Source organism: Heteronotia binoei, chromosome 2 (assembly GCF_032191835.1).
Source record: "Heteronotia binoei isolate CCM8104 ecotype False Entrance Well chromosome 2, APGP_CSIRO_Hbin_v1, whole genome shotgun sequence".
NCBI lineage: Eukaryota > Metazoa > Chordata > Lepidosauria > Squamata > Gekkonidae > Heteronotia > Heteronotia binoei.
This window is the reverse complement of record NC_083224.1, coordinates 52,934,830-52,953,572: the sequence shown is the minus strand read 5'-3', so window position 1 is coordinate 52,953,572 and position 18,743 is coordinate 52,934,830. Positions and strand designations below refer to the sequence as shown.

General features: G+C 45.2%; 1 protein-coding gene across 3 annotated transcripts in view; it reads left to right on the top strand.

Annotated features, from left to right (window-relative positions):
- RALY (RALY heterogeneous nuclear ribonucleoprotein) overlaps window positions 1-18,743 on the top strand; it is a 384,646-nt gene that overhangs the window by 348,378 nt on the left and 17,525 nt on the right. For all 3 annotated transcript variants that reach the window (XM_060230996.1, XM_060230995.1, XM_060230994.1), the window contains one exon: window positions 18,541-18,588. In XM_060230996.1, coding sequence (XP_060086979.1) covers window positions 18,541-18,588 — 48 coding nt within the window. The remainder of the gene's footprint in view (window positions 1-18,540; window positions 18,589-18,743) is intronic.

Genomic DNA, 18,743 nt, shown 5'->3' with positions numbered 1-18,743 from the left:
CTCCAAGAGCTTACAGGGCTGTTAGTGCAGGGCCTACTGTAAGTTCCAGGAGAATTGGCTACATCAGGAGTGTGTGGCCTAATAAGCAAAGAAGTTCCTGCTACAAAAAAAGGCCTGAGATAGATCATACCACCTCTCCAATGATCTCAAGCTCACTTAATATGAGTCAGCGTCTGAATTTCCACTACAGTGTTTCTTAAGCAAATATTCCTTCTGTAGTGCTACAGTCCCCAATTTCCATTGTTGAGATCTGTCATTTTTGCTGCTGTTAATAAGTTTGTCATAAATGACCTTTCCATTCTAATTTGCTTATAAGAAAGCTTGTTTCTGGCCTTTTCTAACCAGTCATTACATTAATAACCTTTAAAATCATATCTCAAGAGCAAGACTACTACATGTGTTCCAAATCATCATAATTCACATCACATTTCCAACATACAAAAGTATTTCTTTTATCAGCCCAACTCAGCCTTCAACATATGCCATCAGTGTAAAATTGTTATCTGAACTTCCTCCAACTGGGTTAGCGAGAACATAAGAGAAGCCATGTTGGATCAGGCCAATGGCCCATCTAATCCAACACTCTGTGTCACACAGTTACCAAAAAAACCAAGTGCCATCGAGAGGTCCACCAGAAAAATCAAATTGTTTCAAAAATCTTAGTTCCCTTCATCTATTGTAGGTATGCCCAACAGGTAGATTGCGATCTATCAGTAGATTGCGGAGGGGTCAGAGGTAGATCACCAGCCCCACTTGGTTTCATGGTTTGCTGGACAGATGTTTGGGGGGGTTTGATGATTGTTTGGTGTGGTGGTATTTGATTGATAGGGGAGGAATCATCCCAAAGGCACCCATTTACATGTGGTGTGCCACAGGGTGCGGTTCTCTCCCCGATGTTATTTAACATCTCTATGCGCCCCCTTGCCCAGATTGTCAGGAGGTATGGGCTGGGATGTCACCAATATGCAGACGACACCCAGCTCTATCTATTGATGGGTGGTCAGTCCAACTGTACCCCGGAAAATCTAGACCTGGCTCTTCAAGTCGTAGCATCTTGGCTCAGGCTGAGTCGGTTGAAGCTGAATCCAACAAAGACGGAGGTTGTCTATCTGAGCCGGGGTGGTCCGGGGGGGGGGAGATCCCTCTTCCAGCTCTTGACGGGGTGTCACTAATACCGGCCCCTAAGGTCAAGAGCTTAGGTGTGCTCTTGGAGTCCTCTCTTACAATGGAGGCCCAAGTAGCAGCCACTACATGATCCGCCTTTTTTCATCTTCGGCGGGTGCGACAGTTGGCCCCTTTCCTGGAGCACAATGACTTAGCAATAGTGATCCATGCTATGGTCACCTCAAGAATAGATCGCTGTAATGTTCTCTACATGGAGTTACCCTTGGCGCTGACCCGAAAACTACAGCTAGTGCAGAACGCTGCAGTGCGGCTGTTAATGGGGCTCCCCCGGTGGGAGCAAATTCGGACAGTGCTGAGAGAGCTGCACTGGCTACCTATTGTGTTCCGAGTCTGTTTCAAGGTATTGGTATTGACCTTTAAAGCCCTCTATGGTCAGGGGCCTGTCTATCTGCAGGACCGTCTTTCCCCACACATTCCCCGAAGAGCACTGCGTTTAGGGACAAAAAATCTGTTGCCCATCCATAGACCAAAGGAGGCTAGGTTGTAGCTGACGCGAGCTAGCACCTTCTTGGTGGCAGCGCCAGAATTGTGGAATGCTCTCCCGAAGGCCATAAGGGCCCTGCGGGATCTCTCTACTTTCCGCAGAGCCTGCAAGACCGAACTGTTTCGACAGGCCTTTGAGATCTAACCAGGAGAGAGCTGCCACTCTACATCATTATAGAGTACTATGATGACCACTTATACTATATTATATTGTAGTGATACAGCACCATGAAATGGATGTTTTAAATGATTTTAAACTGTAGTTTTTATTGGTTAAGTTGTAAAACCGAATGTTGTTAGCCGCCCTGAGACTACTTGCAGAGAGGGTGGGATAGAAATTTAAAGTAATAAATAATAATAAATAATTATTGGTGCCAGTATGATGAATTCTTATTTTACTTTTAGAACTGCATGTGTGGTTTTGGCATCATCCAGAGGTCTTCAGTTCCTGTTGATCTTTAATACTTTGGAACAGTGACAGTTTTGGACCAGATTCAGCCAGTGTAAACGTAGCACCCCAGTATAACAAAGATGAGTGTTCCAAAGAAGAGCAAAACCTACCACTTTCATGAAGAATGGGAAATGGACTACTTCTTCATCATGGTGAAAGACAAGTGTTGTTGTCTACTTTGTAACGCTGCTGTATCCTTGCCCAAAAAAGGTAATCTGGAGCATCATTATAAGGCTCTGCATAGCAATAAGTTTGATGCTGATTTTCCACCCAAAAGTGAAATTCGTAAACTGAAGCTCAAAGAACTTAAATCTAAATTGGCTGCATAGCAACAGTTGATGGTGAAGCCAAGGTCACATTCGGTCAATGCAACCATGGCATCCTTCAAGGTCAGCAACCTGATCACAAAGAAATGCAAACCTTTCAATGAAGGAGAATTTGTAAAAGATTGTTTTCTTGAAGCAGCAGACAATCTTTTTGAAGGATTTAAGAATAAGAAAGAGATCATAGCTGCTGTTCAAGACGTACAATTGTCAAGAAACACCGTTGTGCAGTGAAAAGAAAAGATGTGTGGAGACACAACTGAACAATTGTTGGAGGATGTTTCAGTTTGTGTTGCTTTCTCACTCCAACTGGATGAATCTACAGACATAAGAGATATAGCCCAGTTACTAGTCTTTATCCGGATGGTTTTTGAATACTTCAGTGTTAAAGAACTACTTGGAATTTCTTTAAAAGGGAGAACTACCGGTCAGGAAATATTCAGCTCTTTCCATTCTTTTGTGACAAAGTGTAATCTTCCATTGCATAAACTTGTTTCCATCACTACTGATGGAGCAAGAGCAATGACAGGTGAGGTTAACAGTTTCATAGGCCTCTGAAGACAGCATAACGACTTTCCAGATTTCCTTCCTTACCACTGCATCTTTCACCAGCAAGTTTTGATAAGCAAGAGATTCAATACAAAGACTGTCATGGGCATCACTTTCAAAATTGTAAATTCAGTTTGTGGAAGATCACTTCAAAGATGGCTTTTCAATCTTACTCTTGATGAAGGGGCAGCGGAAATCATTTTGCACACAGATGTAAGGTGACTAAGTAGGCACAAATTTCTACAAAGATTTCATGATTTGCTGAATGAAAGAAGAAGGTTTTTGAAGGAGAGGGGAGATGACAAAGCAAAGTTGGAAGATGAGGAGTGGTTATGTGTTCTGGCATTTCTCGCTGACTTTACAGGCGAACTAAGTGATATGAACATTGAACTACAATGTAAAAACAAATGCATTGGCGAGATGATTACAGTTTCATCCTACAAGAGCAAATTTGAGCTAATGATGACTTGGAAACAACACTTTGATCATTTTCCTAATACACAGGACCATCTGGGACAATATTCAAATTTTGTTTTTCAGAACGAGAAGTATGTGACAGAAATCTGCTCTGTTATCCAGGAATTCGAAAAAAGATTCTGTGTCTTCCAAAGAATCGAAAAAGTTGTGGAGTACTTGTCATACCCATTCAAAGCAGATATGGACATTAAGGAAACTGCAGCTGCTATCAGTAAAAATTACTCATTGAACAAGGCATCTCTTGAAAATGAAATAGTAACCCTTAAAAATGACATTTTTCTCAAGACCTGTGCTGAGCAAGAATTATTTTGGAAGCTAGTGCCAAGAGACAAATTCCCAAACTTGAGAAGATGCAGTGAAGCTGTACACTCCTGTTTCAGTTCAACTTATTTGTGTGAATCTGCGTCTTCCCATCTGAAAATGACAAAGAGTACACAGCATTCCAACATGACAGATCAACATCTCCAGGATTCCCTGAGACTGGCCCTCACGCAATATTCACCCAACTTCAAAAAGCTGGGGGATGAAATGCAGGCTCAGATGTCTCACTAATTAGCAAGAAGTTTTAAAGATTGCACAAGATTAGCCTGGATCATTACTTGACCTACATTTAACACAAATTACTCAATAAAAGTTAAAGAAATTTATTAAGATGGTTAAAGAAAGTTATAACAATAAAAATTTAAGAAAAACTATTCTCAAAGATTTCAGGTTTTCACGGCTGGTAACATCATTAGGGTTTGTAGAGTCTTTCGGGATCAAGTGCCGTGTTCTACTGGAGAAAGTTTTCCTTCCAGACGTTTCATTCTCAGCTACGGAGAACATCATCACGCCACTGAGGATGTTCTCCGCAGCTGAGAACGAAACGTCTGGAAGGAAAACTTTCTCCAGTAGAACACCGCACTTGATCCCGAAAGACTCTACAAACTATTCTCAGTTCTTTCTGGATCTTCATCTATCTATTTTGTTTTTGCTTATTTTGCTTACCAGTAAATAACAGAAGGAGCATTGTAAATAGGGGGGCGGGGCATGGAACCCAACTTTGGTGGGTTAAAATCTAATTTGAAACTAATTTGAAACTTAATTTTCATTAAGAACATAAGAGAAGCCATGTTAGATCAGGCCAATGGCCCATCCAGTCCAACACTCTGTGTCACACAGTGGCAAAAATTTATATATATATACACACACACACACACACACACACACTCTGTGGCTAATAGCCACTGATGGACCTCTGCTCCATATTTTTATCTAAACCCCTCTTGAAGGTGGCTATGCTTGTGGCCACCACCATCTCCTGTGGCAGTGAATTCCACATGTTAACCACCCTTTGGGTGAAGAAGTACTTCCTTTTATCTGTTTTAACCTGTCTGCTCAGCAATTTCATCGAATGCCCACGAATTCTTGTATTGTGAGAAAGGGAGAAAAGTACTTCTTTCTCTACTTTCTCCATCCCATCTTGTAAACGTCTATCATGTCACCCCACAGTCGACGTTTCTCCAAGCTAAAGAGTCCCAAGCGTTTCAACCTTTCTTCATAGGGAAAGTGTTCCAGCCCTTTAATCAATCTAGTTGCCCTTTTCTGGACTTTCTCCAATGCTATAATATCCTTTTTGAGGTGCGGCGACCAGAACTGCACACAGTACTCCAAATGAGACCGCACCATCAATTTATACAGGGGCATTATGATACTGGCTGATTTGTTTTCAATTCCCTTCCTAATAATTCCCAGCATGGCGTTGGCCTTTTTTATTGCAAACGCACACATTTTCAGTGAGTTATCTACCACGACCCCAAGATCCACAAGAGGACCTGTCCTTTTACTCCATGACTCTCAAGCTTTCTAAGGAGCCTTTGATGAGGAACTTTATCAAAAGCTTTCTGGAAGTCAAGGTAAACAACATCTATCGGGTCTCCTTTGTCCACATGTTTGTTCACCCCCTCAAAGAAATGTAACAGGTTAGTCAGGCAAGATCTTCCCTTACAGAACCCATGCTGAGTCTTCCTCAATAACGCGTGTCCATCAATGTGCCTACTCATTCTGTCCTTGATAATGCTTTCTACCAACTTTCCCGGTATTGAAGTCAGACTGACTGGCCTGTAATTTCCCGGATCTCCTCTGGAACCCTTTTTAAAGATGGGGGTGACATTTGCTACCTTCCAGTCCTCAGGAACGGAGGCAGATTTCAATGAAAGATTACAGATTTTTGTTAGAAGATCCACAAGTTCAACTTTGAGTTCTTTAAAAACTCTCGGATGTATGACATCCGGACCCGGTGACTTATTAGTTTTTAATTCGTCCATCAGTTGTAGGACCTCCTCTTTTGTCACCTCAATCTGACTCAGGTCTTTCAACACCCCTTCCAAAATTAGTGGTTCTGGGGCGGGCAAAAAGTTCTCATCTTCCACAGTGGAGACGGAGGCAAAAAATTCATTCAGCTTCTCAGCCATTTCCCTATCCTCCTTCAGTAATCCTTTTACCCCATGGTCATCCAAGGGCCCCACTGCCTCCCTGGCTGGTTTCCTACTTCTAATATATTTGAAGAAATTTTTACTGTTGGTCTTTATGTTTTTTGCAATATGCTCCTCATAGTCCCTTTTTGCCTGCCTGATCACAGTCTTGCATTTGATTTGCCACAGTTTGTGTTCCCTTTTACTAATCTCACTTGGACTGGTTTTCCAACGCTTAAAGGAGTCCTGCTTACCTTTTACAGCTTCCATTACTTTGTTTGTTAACCATGCAGGCCTTTTCTTATGCCTGTTTGTGCCTTTCCTAACTTGTGGTATGTATTTTATCTGAGCTTCTAGGATTATAGTTTTAAATAGTCTCCACGTTTCCCCAAGAGTTTTGACCGTATTTACCTTTCCTTTCAGTTTCTTCCTCACATGACTCCTCATCTCAGTGAATTTACCCCTTTTAAAGTTAAACGTGGTTGTGGCGGTCTTTTTGGGCAACTCCCTATTTATACAAATGGTGAAATCAATAACATTATGGTCACTGCTCCCAAGCGGCGCAATAACTTTTACATCTCTCACCAAGTCTTGGGCACTACTTAGGACCAAATCCAGGATCACCCCACCCCTGGTAGGTTCTGAGACCATCTGCTCCCTAGCACAGTCATTGAGAGCATCAAGAAACTCAATCTCTTTCTCTCGACCAGAATATATATTTACCCAATCAATCTGCGGGTAGTTAAAATCACCTATTACGACACAGTTTTTACGTTTAGCCGCTATCTTTAATCCTTCCATCATATTATAATCATCCTCTCTCTTTTGATTTGGTGGGCGATAACAAACTCCCATAGTTAAATTTCCTTTTGGGCCCTCTATTTCAACCCAAAGCATTTCTAAAAGGTAATCTAATTATCTGACCTCAGTCTTACTGGACCATATATCCTCTCTGACATACAGAGCCACCCCACCTCCAACCCTTCCCTCCCTATCCTTCCGATATAACTTATATCCAGGAATCACCGTGTCCCACTGATTCTCCTCATTCCACCAAGTTTCTGAAATTCCCACAATGTCTATGTTTTCTCCCAACACTAAACATTCCAATTCGCCAATTTTACTTCGAACACTTCTAGCATTTGCATACAAACATCTATAATTTCCCAGGCAAGCTAGGCCCGCCACCTTCCTCCTGCCGCCTCGAGACTCTGGCAGACAGTCCATAATGTTTGTCACCATCACAGTGGACAACTCTGATCCGTTAACCGGTAGAAAAATAGCAGCCAACCCTTCATCTCTTTGAGACAAGTCCTCCCAAACCAGAGACATTTCATCTCCTGTCGGCTTTTCCCCAAGTTTTAGTTTAAAAACTGCTCTGCCACTTTTTTGATTTTAAGCGCCAGCAGCCTGGTTCCATCCTGGGACAAGTGGAGACCGTCTCTTTTGTACAGCTCCCGCTTGTTCCAGAAAGCATCCCAGTGCCTAACAAACTTAAACCCTTCCTCCTTACACCATCGTCTCATCCACACATTGAGACTTCTAATTTGTGCCTGTCTCTCCTGCCCTGCATGTGGAACAGGTAGCACTTCTGAGAAGGCTACCTTGGAGGTCCTGGCCTTAAGTCTCCCGCCTAGCAGCCTAAATTTTTCCTCCAGGACCTCACGACTGCATTTCCCCACATCGTTGGTGCCAACATGCACCACGACCACAGGCTCCTCCCCAGCACTGTCTATCAGCCTATCTACTACGCGCGTAATGTCCGCTACCTTCGCACCAGGCAGGCAAGTCACCATACGGTCAGTATGCAATTTCGCCACCCAGCTCTCTACTTGCCTAAAGATCGAATCACCAACTACCAACCCCCCCCCTCTCCCCCTGCCCAGGGATGGTTCCTTGGCGTGAAAGGATTCCCACTCACCAACCAAAGAAGAGGTCCCTTCTGAGGGCACATTCCCCTTATCCTCAGCACGGTGCCCTGTTCACTCTTGACCCTCACACTCTCCGGCAGCAACGGGGCTGCTACGTTCAGAGCGAGGCTCACCTAATATGCCCCCAAGAGTCTTCCCCAAGTGCTTAACTGACCGTCTCTGCTTCTCCAGGGCAGTCACCTCGGCCTCAAGGGTACAAACTCGTTCCCTGAGGACCAGGAGCTCCTTGCATCGAGCACACACCCAAGACATGTGACACTCAGTGCAAAACACTGGAAAGCTCCCAACCCCCTGCTGCATTCTATCTTATATATATATATATATATATATATATATATATATATATATATATATATATATATATATATATATATACAGTCCTCTTTAAATGCTGTTTGTTTAAGTGGCTCCCCTTCTGGAGGGTCAACTTACCTTATTGGGAGAACAAGGAAATTAGGGATCTGGGTTCCTGGTCCTTAGGGAGCTCCAGGCAAAGAGCCACAGGCCAAGAGCCCTTTAGCTCTCTGGCAAGGCACAGCTTAAAATGCAAAGAGGGTGGCGCAGAGGCACTCCTAAGCAATCAGCAGCAATCACTCTCAATCACTCTCAATCTCTTTCACCTTTAGCCCACTCAACTAAACAAAGAGCAGCTCCCCAGGTATCACAACTCAGAATTTTAGGCAGCCCCGCAAACCTCAGAATGAAGTCTTTCAAAACTCAGAAATTCTCAGCAACTTCTCCAGCTGTCTCAGCTATCAGAGCTGCTCTGCTCTGTTCTGCTCCTCTCAGACCTCTGTGAGATGTGCTCAGCCTTTGGCAAGGTGCAGCTTGTGGTAGATCACCAGCAGTTTTGTCCAGAAAAAATAGATCATGACCTGTTCGAAGTTGGACATGCCTGATCTATTGATACTTCAGGCAATGCCATTGTTGTTGGAAAGATTGGGGCAGGGATTTTGGACTAAAAGGGAAGGATCCAGTTGGCTGGCAGACGGGCTGTTCAGCCAGGAACAGAAGAGCTAAGGAATGATGAATGGGTAGAGGGATGTGAAGGGTTAAGTTCAGGGGCAGAATGGAGGCAAATACTATACCTGTGCTGAAGAGGAGGGGCATGATGGATTTGTTCTCATAGTGCAGTATAGGGTTGCCAGATCCAGGTTGGGAAACTCCTAGAGATTTGGGTTTGGAGGCTGGGGGCAGGGGACAGGGACCTCAGGAGGGGTACCCAGAGTTCAGATTCCAATGCATCCATTTTCTCCAGGGGAACCAATTTCTGTAGCTTGGAGATGAGCTATAATTCCAGGCAATCCCAGGTCCCACCTGGAGGCTGGCATCCCTGGAGGGGATGTTCTGGAGGGGAATCAGCTACAAAGGTGAAGGGCATGGGAAGTCTCTCTTATGCACTTGAATCTACCTGGGTTACAATGGGGAAGGCCTTGCTATTGGCCAAATTTAGCACAGGGTTAGGATCTGTGAGAGTAATAAACCAAAAGTGCAGGATTCTGCTTTCTATGTGGTTTTGGAGTTTTGGTAAGCAGAGAATTATATGTAAGCAGAAGTCCAAATAAGGGTCCTAAGCAAGAGGAGGAGGATGTACCAGGTTAAACAACAGGGAGAATAGGGTAATCTTGGGTGGGGTGATTGAATTACCTGGTGGCAGACTGATTATGGACTCTTTCTTAAAGGCCAGGAAGTGGCTTGAAGAATTACTCAGGACAGTTAGGGCTGCCAATCCCCAGGTGGGGGCAGGGGATCCCCTGGTTTGGAGGCCCTCCCCCTGCTTCAGGGTCATCAAAAAGCAGGGGGGGGAGGAAAATGTCTGCTGGGCACTCATTATTCCCTATGGAGACCAATTCCCATAGGGAATAATGGAGAATTGATCCATGGGTATCTGGGGCTCTGGGGGGGGGTGTTGAGATAGAGGCACTGAATTTGCAGCATAGCATACAACACCTCTCCTCAAAAGTCTGTCCAAGTTTCAAAAAGATTGGACTGTGGATTCCTATTCTATGAGCCCCAAAAGATGGTGCCCCTATCCTTCATCATTTTCAATGGAGGGAAGGCACTGAAAAGGTGTGTGGTCCCTTTAAATGTGATGTCCAGAACTCCCTTTGGAGTTCAGTTATGCTTGTCACTCACAACCTTGCTTCTGGCTTCACCCCCAAAGTTCCCAGATATTTCTTGAATTGAACTTTGCAACCCTAAGGACAGTTGTGAGGGAGAATCTGTGATCTTTGGTTATTGTCCTGCAAATATGGGTCATTGCTTACAGTCACGGGTGTGAGGAGCTGTAGAGGGCCAAAAGAGTTCCTGGGTCATTCAGGCAATCAGGCTGCACCTTTTGAGAGCACCTAGGGGGCCTTAAACAAGAGCACCTTTGATCAAGATACTCTGCTTTAATTTCAGGCTGGATGTATGTTGTACTCCTCGGACAGAAAGCCAAAGGTTTTTGGGTTGCAAAAAAAACAGCTCTTGGAATTCCTTCATGCAACAGGTGGTGGGATTTATGGATTAAAGGCCTTTCCATATTTTCACATATTGTATCCTGATTGAGGACTCGATATAAGATTGCGCAGCAGATTTGCTTTAATTTCTACTCCATTAAAAATATTAGCCTAATTGTCATATGGAGTTTACATAAATTTGCAAAAACCATTATGAAGCAAACAGTGTATTTTGTTTTTAGAAGATGCACATATGTTGTCACTGGCATCCGTTCCAAAGAGGCATTCTTTCCAGTGGGAGATGAACCTGCCACCTGGAGCTGGTAATAAAAATAATTAGAATTATCTTTAAAACCTGCTTCCCAGTTAATCTGGGCAACCGTTTTAGTTGATCAAGAGGTTTTTAAATCAATTAATCTCACCAATTAATAGACTAAACAGTGCAGGCCTCGTTACTGCATCAGTCTTTCTGTCATAGCTGGTCAGCAGGGCCTGCCAAATTTAATCTATAGCAGCATACTTTGGAGAGCAATTCATAAAAGCTTTCTTCAGCATTTTGGTATGACATCACAGCTGAGTCAGGTGATCTGTCGCTGCTGAAAGCACCAATAAAAGCTGACCTAGCATATTTGCAGCTGACAATTTCCTATATAACCAGATGGCCATTAACATAGATGGCTCTAAAACAGGGTCGTCATGGAGGATAGGTCCATTAATGACTAGTAGCTATGATGACTAAAGGAAACCTCCATGGCTAGAGCCAATTGTAAGTCTTGCCTCTGTGCCTGGCTTGTGAGCCTTCTAAACTTCTGGTAGGCCAGAATGGGATGCTGGGTGTGTTATGGAACCATTAATCTGACCAGCAGGGCTGATCTTTACTGGCCGGAGGAACTGATTGGGTTGCAGTACAGTATGATTGCCAGCACTGGGGACCATATTGCCCTCTTGTCTGTCTGGATTAACAGGGTTGCCAGCCTCCAGGTGGGGCCTGGAAATCTCCTGCTTTTACAACTGATTTCCAGCTGGCAGAAGTGGCTGCTTTGAAAGTTGGACTCTATGGCATAGTACCACGCTGAGGCCCCTCACCTCTCCAAATTCTGCCATCTCCCAGATTTACCCCCAAAGTCTCCAATTATTTTCTAACACAGACCTGGCAACCCTTTGAATCTCACAGCATCAGGCCAATGGACTGAAGAGGCATATATAATGGTTTCCTCAGTGCCCAGTGAATCATATTAAATGCCTCATTTGTAAGTATATTTATTTTGGCAGGGACCACTGTTTATTTCAGTCAAACTAACTTCCAAGGACATTTGCTTAGGATTGCAGCTGTTTGAGCCAGGGATGTTATGTGGAAGCACTTTTGTTGTCTCAGAAACTGGGGTTGCCATTTGATAGTGGTTCTCTAGCAGTCATATCAGTCAGGGAACACTGTCTCTTTGGAGCTTGCTTTTTTCCCTCTCCCACTGCTTGCACTGTTGTATTTGCTACATGTAATTGCATGAGACATTGGACAGGAATGGATTTCTCCTAAGCATCCTCTTCATTTCTGATACAGTCCCAATTTAGGAGCATTCGGAACTAATTATCAGGACTAACGGTAAGAGAGACTCCATGAGTGAGTGAAAAAGGTGAGCGCAATCACATCTGGTCTGTCAAGTACTAGCTCACAAGGGGGGGAACTGGTTCCCCACCCACAAAGAGTCTAGCAATTCACCAGCTGTCACATTCAGATCCCAGGTGGGGGAAAGAGAAAGCAAGGCGCTATTTCTCACATGGCCAGGGTTGGTATTTCAGTCAATTAGACTATTAACTGTGGAGCATCTAGGTAAATAGCAGCTGTTGCTGGTGCTCATCCAAGCACACATGCAGCCCACTCTCATTTATTAATACCTTCACTCCAGGAAAATCAAGAAGGGACCAAGTAGTCACTGGCCGAGGCAGAAGCATGGCTCTCTGCACTTAGAAATCAAGTGCAAGCGGAATCCTTCCTTTCTAAAACAAAAACATATTTGGAAGGATCAAAAGCCATATAATCCTGCTTCCCTGCTATGAGATGGAGAGCAGGTGCATTGGAGAGAAGTGCTTTTACTCCTGCAAGGAAGCCTAGCCAGTGGCTGCAAGGAAAGACTGTCGGAGCGGGAGTAGCAGAGTGAGGGAGATGACTTGCCCGACACAGGGCTTCAGGAAAGAAAATCAGGCCGACACGTGCAACTAGTGCCAAAAGGTGTATTAACATATATACACGACAAGTGCTCTCTTGTGCAGTCTATACAATATCACCTCCACGGACAAAGTGCTTCGCCTAACCACCATCTCACAGGGAGAGACCTGTGTGATGCACACACAGATCATATATAGTCCAAGCAGCCAATCCTGGCCGTGCTGACTCAGCAGATTGCATCACTTGGCTTCTGCCGGCTCAAGCCGGTCTGCTGATCAGGTCACTGTGACCTAGCCTGGCAGCTAGATCACCAGCTGTCATACTGTAGCTGTCAGACTGGGTTTATGTAGATTCTTGCTCCAACACACCTCCTAATCTATTTAAACCCAGTGCACCAAAACACTTTACACAGTTTACATACATGTCCACCAGCAACATTACAGTTCATATTTACGTAGCTCGGAACCCTTTCCGGAATTCGTTCAGGAACTCATCATGATTGTAAAACACATCATCGTGTTCCTGTTCAGCCAGCTCTTTCAGACGCTTGGCTTCAGCCTCCTTCTCCCTTGCCTCGCACTCTGCCACCCAGGCTTTCCATTTCTTAGCCTTTTCTTTTAACATTTCCTCAAATCCGGGTGGGTCTGGATTGACAGTCAGAGTGACATAGGGACACTTGTACCTAGCGGGACGTTGGCCTTTGGTGGACCTGGCAGACACCCGTGGCCCTGTGCTTGGACCAGCTTTGTCTTCTTCGGGTTGCTCTGTTCCCACCTCCTGGGCTGGTTGCTCTGCCCCTGTAATTGGGTGTTGAACCTCCTGACTCTCACACTTTACCTCCAGTTCCTGCATTTGAGGCTCTGCCTCCTGACTCTGCTCGTCAGGCTCTGTGCCAGCATTCGGCTCACCTTCTCCAGCCCCACTGGGTGCCACCTCCTGGGCTGGAGTTCTGGGCTGCGCTCCAACATCGTTATTGCTACTTGGCAGCAGGACAAATTGTTTCTGCAAGGAGTGCAACCTTGGCCAGCTGCTTTCTTCATTGAACTGGGCACTCTTATTAAGTGTTATCTTGCTTTTGCTATTGCAGAAACGATAACACCTGGCCCTTGGCTTGTAGCCCAGAAAAATTAGGCTCTCTGCCCGGACATCCCCCTCCCCGCTACTCGTGGAGTGGATGCCAACCCGAGCCCGTGACCCAAAGACTTTTAAAGAACTCAAATCTGGGGTCTTGTTCAACAGTAACCTGTAAGGCACATTTTTCACAGTATTACACCAAACCCTATTTTGCAAAAAAACAGCTGCATGTATGGTTTCTGCCCAATAGGTCATTGGCAGTTGTGCATCCTCTAACATGCAATACATCACATTCTGCAATACAGCCCCATGCCCATTTTCTCGGGGCGTTGCCGGGTTCGTCAGACGGTGGGCGATGCCCTTGTTCTCCAGCCAACGTTTCATCTGGTTAGATAAGAATTCCCCCCCTCTGTCGGTTTGTACAGCTAGGAGATTAACCCCTAATTGTCTCTCCACTGCTTTGACCCACTTGGTGAATGTCTTATACACCTCAGACTTATGCACCATGGTGAAAACCCACGCGTACCTCGTGTGGTCGTCGGTGGCCACCAAGCAGTATCTCCTCCCCGACAGACTCTTTGGCAATGGGCCAATAACGTCTAAATGGACTAGTTCCAGGGCTCGTGTGCTTTCCCTTGAGCTTTCTTTAGCAACAGCACACGCCTTGCTTTTGGTCTTCTTGCAGACCTGGCAATCCAAGTAACATTTGCAAGGATTTACTTTCAAACTAGGCACAAGCTCCAGGGTTTTCTTTAACGCCCTAAATCCGCAGTGCCCAAGTCTCCTATGGAGCAAATGTATACAATTATTGTGCACAGGCTCATTCGACACCTGAGCCACCTGGGCACAATCACTCTGGACCACATACAGTTTACCTTCCCTCTTTCCTGTCACAAGCAGCTTTCCCCCACCTCCCAGGATTTTGCAGCAGGTTTTCTCAAATCTCACCTGGTATCCCTGGTCAAACAGTGTGCTAACACTCAACAGGTTAGACTGCAGTGAGGGTACATACAACACATTTTGCAACATACATTTCAGTGCAGGAAATTCCACATTGCCTGAGCAAACAGAATTGGCAGTGGTCCCATCAGCCAATCTCACATACTTATGCTCAGGACTGTCAATGTTTTTCAACAACTCCTTCTCGCAGCAGAGATGGCTCGTTGCCCCGGAGTCTAAAATCCAAGCAGACCCTGTGCTCTCTACTGCAGACGTGACCAGCCGGGTTGCTTCCTCACACGGGCTGGCGGTCCTCCGCTCTCGCCGCACACGCCCCCGCCTCTTCTCCCTCTCAGGGCAAGCTCGGAGCAGGTGCTGCGACGACCCGCATCCATAGCAGCGACGGACTGCAAACGCAGTCGGCTCCACTTCCTCCACCTTCGGACGCCTGCCAGCAGCAAAAGCTGGCTCATTCTTGGCTGTCTTCCCGGACACACCGATAACAGCACGCTGCCCGGCCGACACCCCCGGACAGCTCACGGCCGCAATTCTCTCTTGGAAGTCAAGCAGGTGGGCACAGACGTATTCCATGGTCAGGGTCGCTACGTCCACCGTCTCCAGAGAAGTTATCAGGGGAGTGTACTCAGGTGGCAACGACGACAGCAAAATGTACACTCTGTCGTCTGGAGCTACAGTCTTGCCTCTTGCCTCCAGCTCAACGAAACAGTCCGTTAGCCGTTTGATGTGATCTTTCACACACCCTCCAGCCGGCATAACGGTGCGGAACATCCTCCTTGTCAAGGCCATGAGGGAACCAGCAGTGGTGCTAACATGCACCGCACTCAACGCGTCCCAGGCAGCCTTGGGAGTGTCCTTCCCTCGCACATAAACCAGCTGGTCATCTCCTATAGACAGCACTATGTTGGCCAGTGCCTTATCCGATAACACAGTCTCGGCAGGAGATAAGTCAGCAGGGGGGTTACTCACGAACAGCCATTGCCCTTCACGCTTGAGGTAGTGTTGCATTCTCAGGCTCCACACCGCGTAGTTGGCTGAGGTGAGCTTCTCAACGGCTACTCCAAGCTGTTGCTGAGCCATCGTGCCGACTCCTCCTCACGGCTGGCTGCCGACGTCCCTCTGGCTCTCAAACAGAGAACGGTGGTGCTTCTGTGTCCTTCACCGGCGTTCCTCGCCTCCGGCTCTTTCCAAACTCACAGTCAGCTCAACTCTCAACTCTCTCCTCCGCGCAGCGGAACCGCCCTGGGCCCATAACCCTGTCGGAGCGGGAGTAGCAGAGTGAGGGAGATGACTTGCCCGACACAGGGCTTCAGGAAAGAAAATCAGGCCGACACGTGCAACTAGTGCCAAAAGGTGTATTAACATATATACACGACAAGTGCTCTCTTGTGCAGTCTATACAATATCACCTCCACGGACAAAGTGCTTCGCCTAACCACCATCTCACAGGGAGAGACCTGTGTGATGCACACACAGATCATATATAGTCCAAGCAGCCAATCCTGGCCGTGCTGACTCAGCAGATTGCATCACTTGGCTTCTGCCGGCTCAAGCCGGTCTGCTGATCAGGTCACTGTGACCTAGCCTGGCAGCTAGATCACCAGCTGTCATACTGTAGCTGTCAGACTGGGTTTATGTAGATTCTTGCTCCAACAAAGACAAAAAGGGAACCCCATTGCTGGACTAGGAGGTGTGGCTGCATGCTAGAGCATCAGTTTTATACACAGAATAGGGTGGCACTGGCCAGGCATCCTCTTTTTTCAGAGGACATTTGTCTTTTTTTAAAGGCCAGACCTCCAAAATGTTCAGGTTCTGCTTCTGCCCAGTAAAATCAGCTGAAGTGTCCATTGTGTCTGATCCTCAACATTAACAGGAGACCTTTAGTCACCCAGTAGGGCTGCTAAAGTTACCTGGACTGCTAGGGCTGAATTAAAAATGGTGAGGAAGATCAAGGTCCTGGAAAAGTTCCCCATCAACAGTTAGCACATGAAAAGCAGACAGAGCTAGAACTATGGTGAGTTTGATTTTTATTTAAATTATAGCAATTCTCTATAAATTTGCATGTATTAATATAATTTAGTATATGTAAATTTTGTGCAATCTCTGTCCCTTTCCCCCTTTAACTGCGCATCCTCTTTATATGTCATCCACAGATGGCCACCCTAGTGCAGAAAATCCCAAATTCAAACCCTGACAGTTCCAGGTTAACATTATTTGTTGGCTGGCACTGGAAAAACTCTTTTCTGCCCAAAGCCACTGGAAAGCCACTGCCCATAATGCTAAGTGAAGTGAACCAATGCTCTGTTGTGTTGTAATATCATTTGCATCAATGTGGGAAAAACTTAGGTGGCAGTCCTATTACATTTATTTCTTTATGTAGCAAGAAAAGAGGAAGACCCAACATGGGAAGGATCGCTCAGTAAAGCAAGCCACGGCCTTTAGTTTGCAAGACTTGAGCAAGGCCATTAACAATAGAATGTTTTGGAAGTCATTAGAATGTTTTGGAGGTCATAGGGTCGCCATAAATCAAAAGTAACTTGATGGTACTTAACACCATCATGTGTTTTACAGAATGTGCAAAAGGTAAGGTCCCTGTCCCAAGAAGCTGACAATCTAAATTTGCTATTAGAGAGACAAGAAAAGGAGTGGACAGAGGTGAACTCCCTCCTCCCAAAAAGTGGGATTTCCTTCTGAGGAAATATGGATAGGATTCGGCTGCTACAATCCACACGCACACATATATATAATCTACTGATATCTATAATTCTAGATGAATTTAATGTTTTGCAAGATTGTTGTCTTTGTTTCTACTCAAATGGGGCAGGATAAACAATTGCTGAGCAGCCTGAATAATCCAGACTAGAAGCAGTCTGAAAAATAATCCAGATATTATAATAAAGCCAGCTGACAAGGGAAGGGCCATTGTCATCAAGAACAAGACAAACTATTCACATGAAGCTGAGTTACAACTCTCAAACACCAGTTTCTACAGGCTGCTTTTCTCAGACCCCACACCTACCGGATTTTGCGTCCATGGGGCACATGAGGGCTGAGCTTTCGATCTCAGGTGGTTTTGTTATTTTTCTGAAATGTCACTTCAATGTCATTGTGAAGTCAAAAATGGCAAGTCAAAATTAAAATTTTCACACCAAGCTGACCTTTCAAATGGGTGTGTTGCTATGCCTCCTTTTCAGTAGGAAATGTCAAAGCCTTCCCTTTCTATTATTTGCCAGCTGGAATCTTCCTGAAATTCTCTTCTGAGAAGAAGATTTTCTCTATTATACTTTCATTTACAGTGTATCATCAACCTCAGAAGAGAAAGGGGAACAGGAAGCTAGTAATTCAGTAACTGCCACTACCATTACAGCAATACCAAGCCTGAACCAGTCCGGTGTGTCCAAAACTCCTCAGTTTCCTTCCCTCTGTCTTAGCTAAAAACATTCTCAGCATGCCTCAGGAACAGCATCTGCTCGCCTCTTGATTTTTTGATGATTCAGCACACAATTGATAGTACAGGCTTTTTCTCTGTCCCTACTGTGTGGACATGAAGCAGTGGGAAAAACCCTGCAGGTCCATGGCAGGGAAACAGTTAATATACTTCATTGCTGGCTGCTGACTTCATTTCCTTTCCAGGCACTGTTGTCTCCTGACACACTGGGGTTGTGAACAGCAGAATTCAAAACCTGGGACAAAATGGCACCACTTCTCAAAATCACTTCATCCAGTATGGTGTGGGGTTAAAAGGAAGGATGTTGCCCAGAAATACTCAGGTTCAAATCCCTGCTCATAGGATGACTTTCAGCCAATCACTCTTTGTCAGCCCAAAATACATTATGGGGCTATTATAGGGTAATAGTGAGCACAAAAATGAAGCAAGTGTCCCCCTTGTCACAAGTGTCACAAAATAAAAAATATGATTCATGAAATCCTCCCCAAAACATACACATGCACAAATCTACAGGACTGAGTTCTGTTATCAAACAAGATCACCACAAACAGATTGCTGGAAAAGTTATTGTAGTCCTAATCAGCTTCCTCTGTTTGGTTTGCAGTGGCTATGACTTTGATTATGACTACTACAGGGATGATTTCTATGACAGGTAAGTGGATGAGATGAATAAATGCCGGGTCCATGCCTGCATCTTCAGAAGTAACAGTACTTCATTTGTCTGATGAAGTCTGCTTAAGAGCATACGAAAGTTTACATTCTGAATAAAACTTAGTTAGTCTTAAAGGTGCACTTGTCTACTGCTTT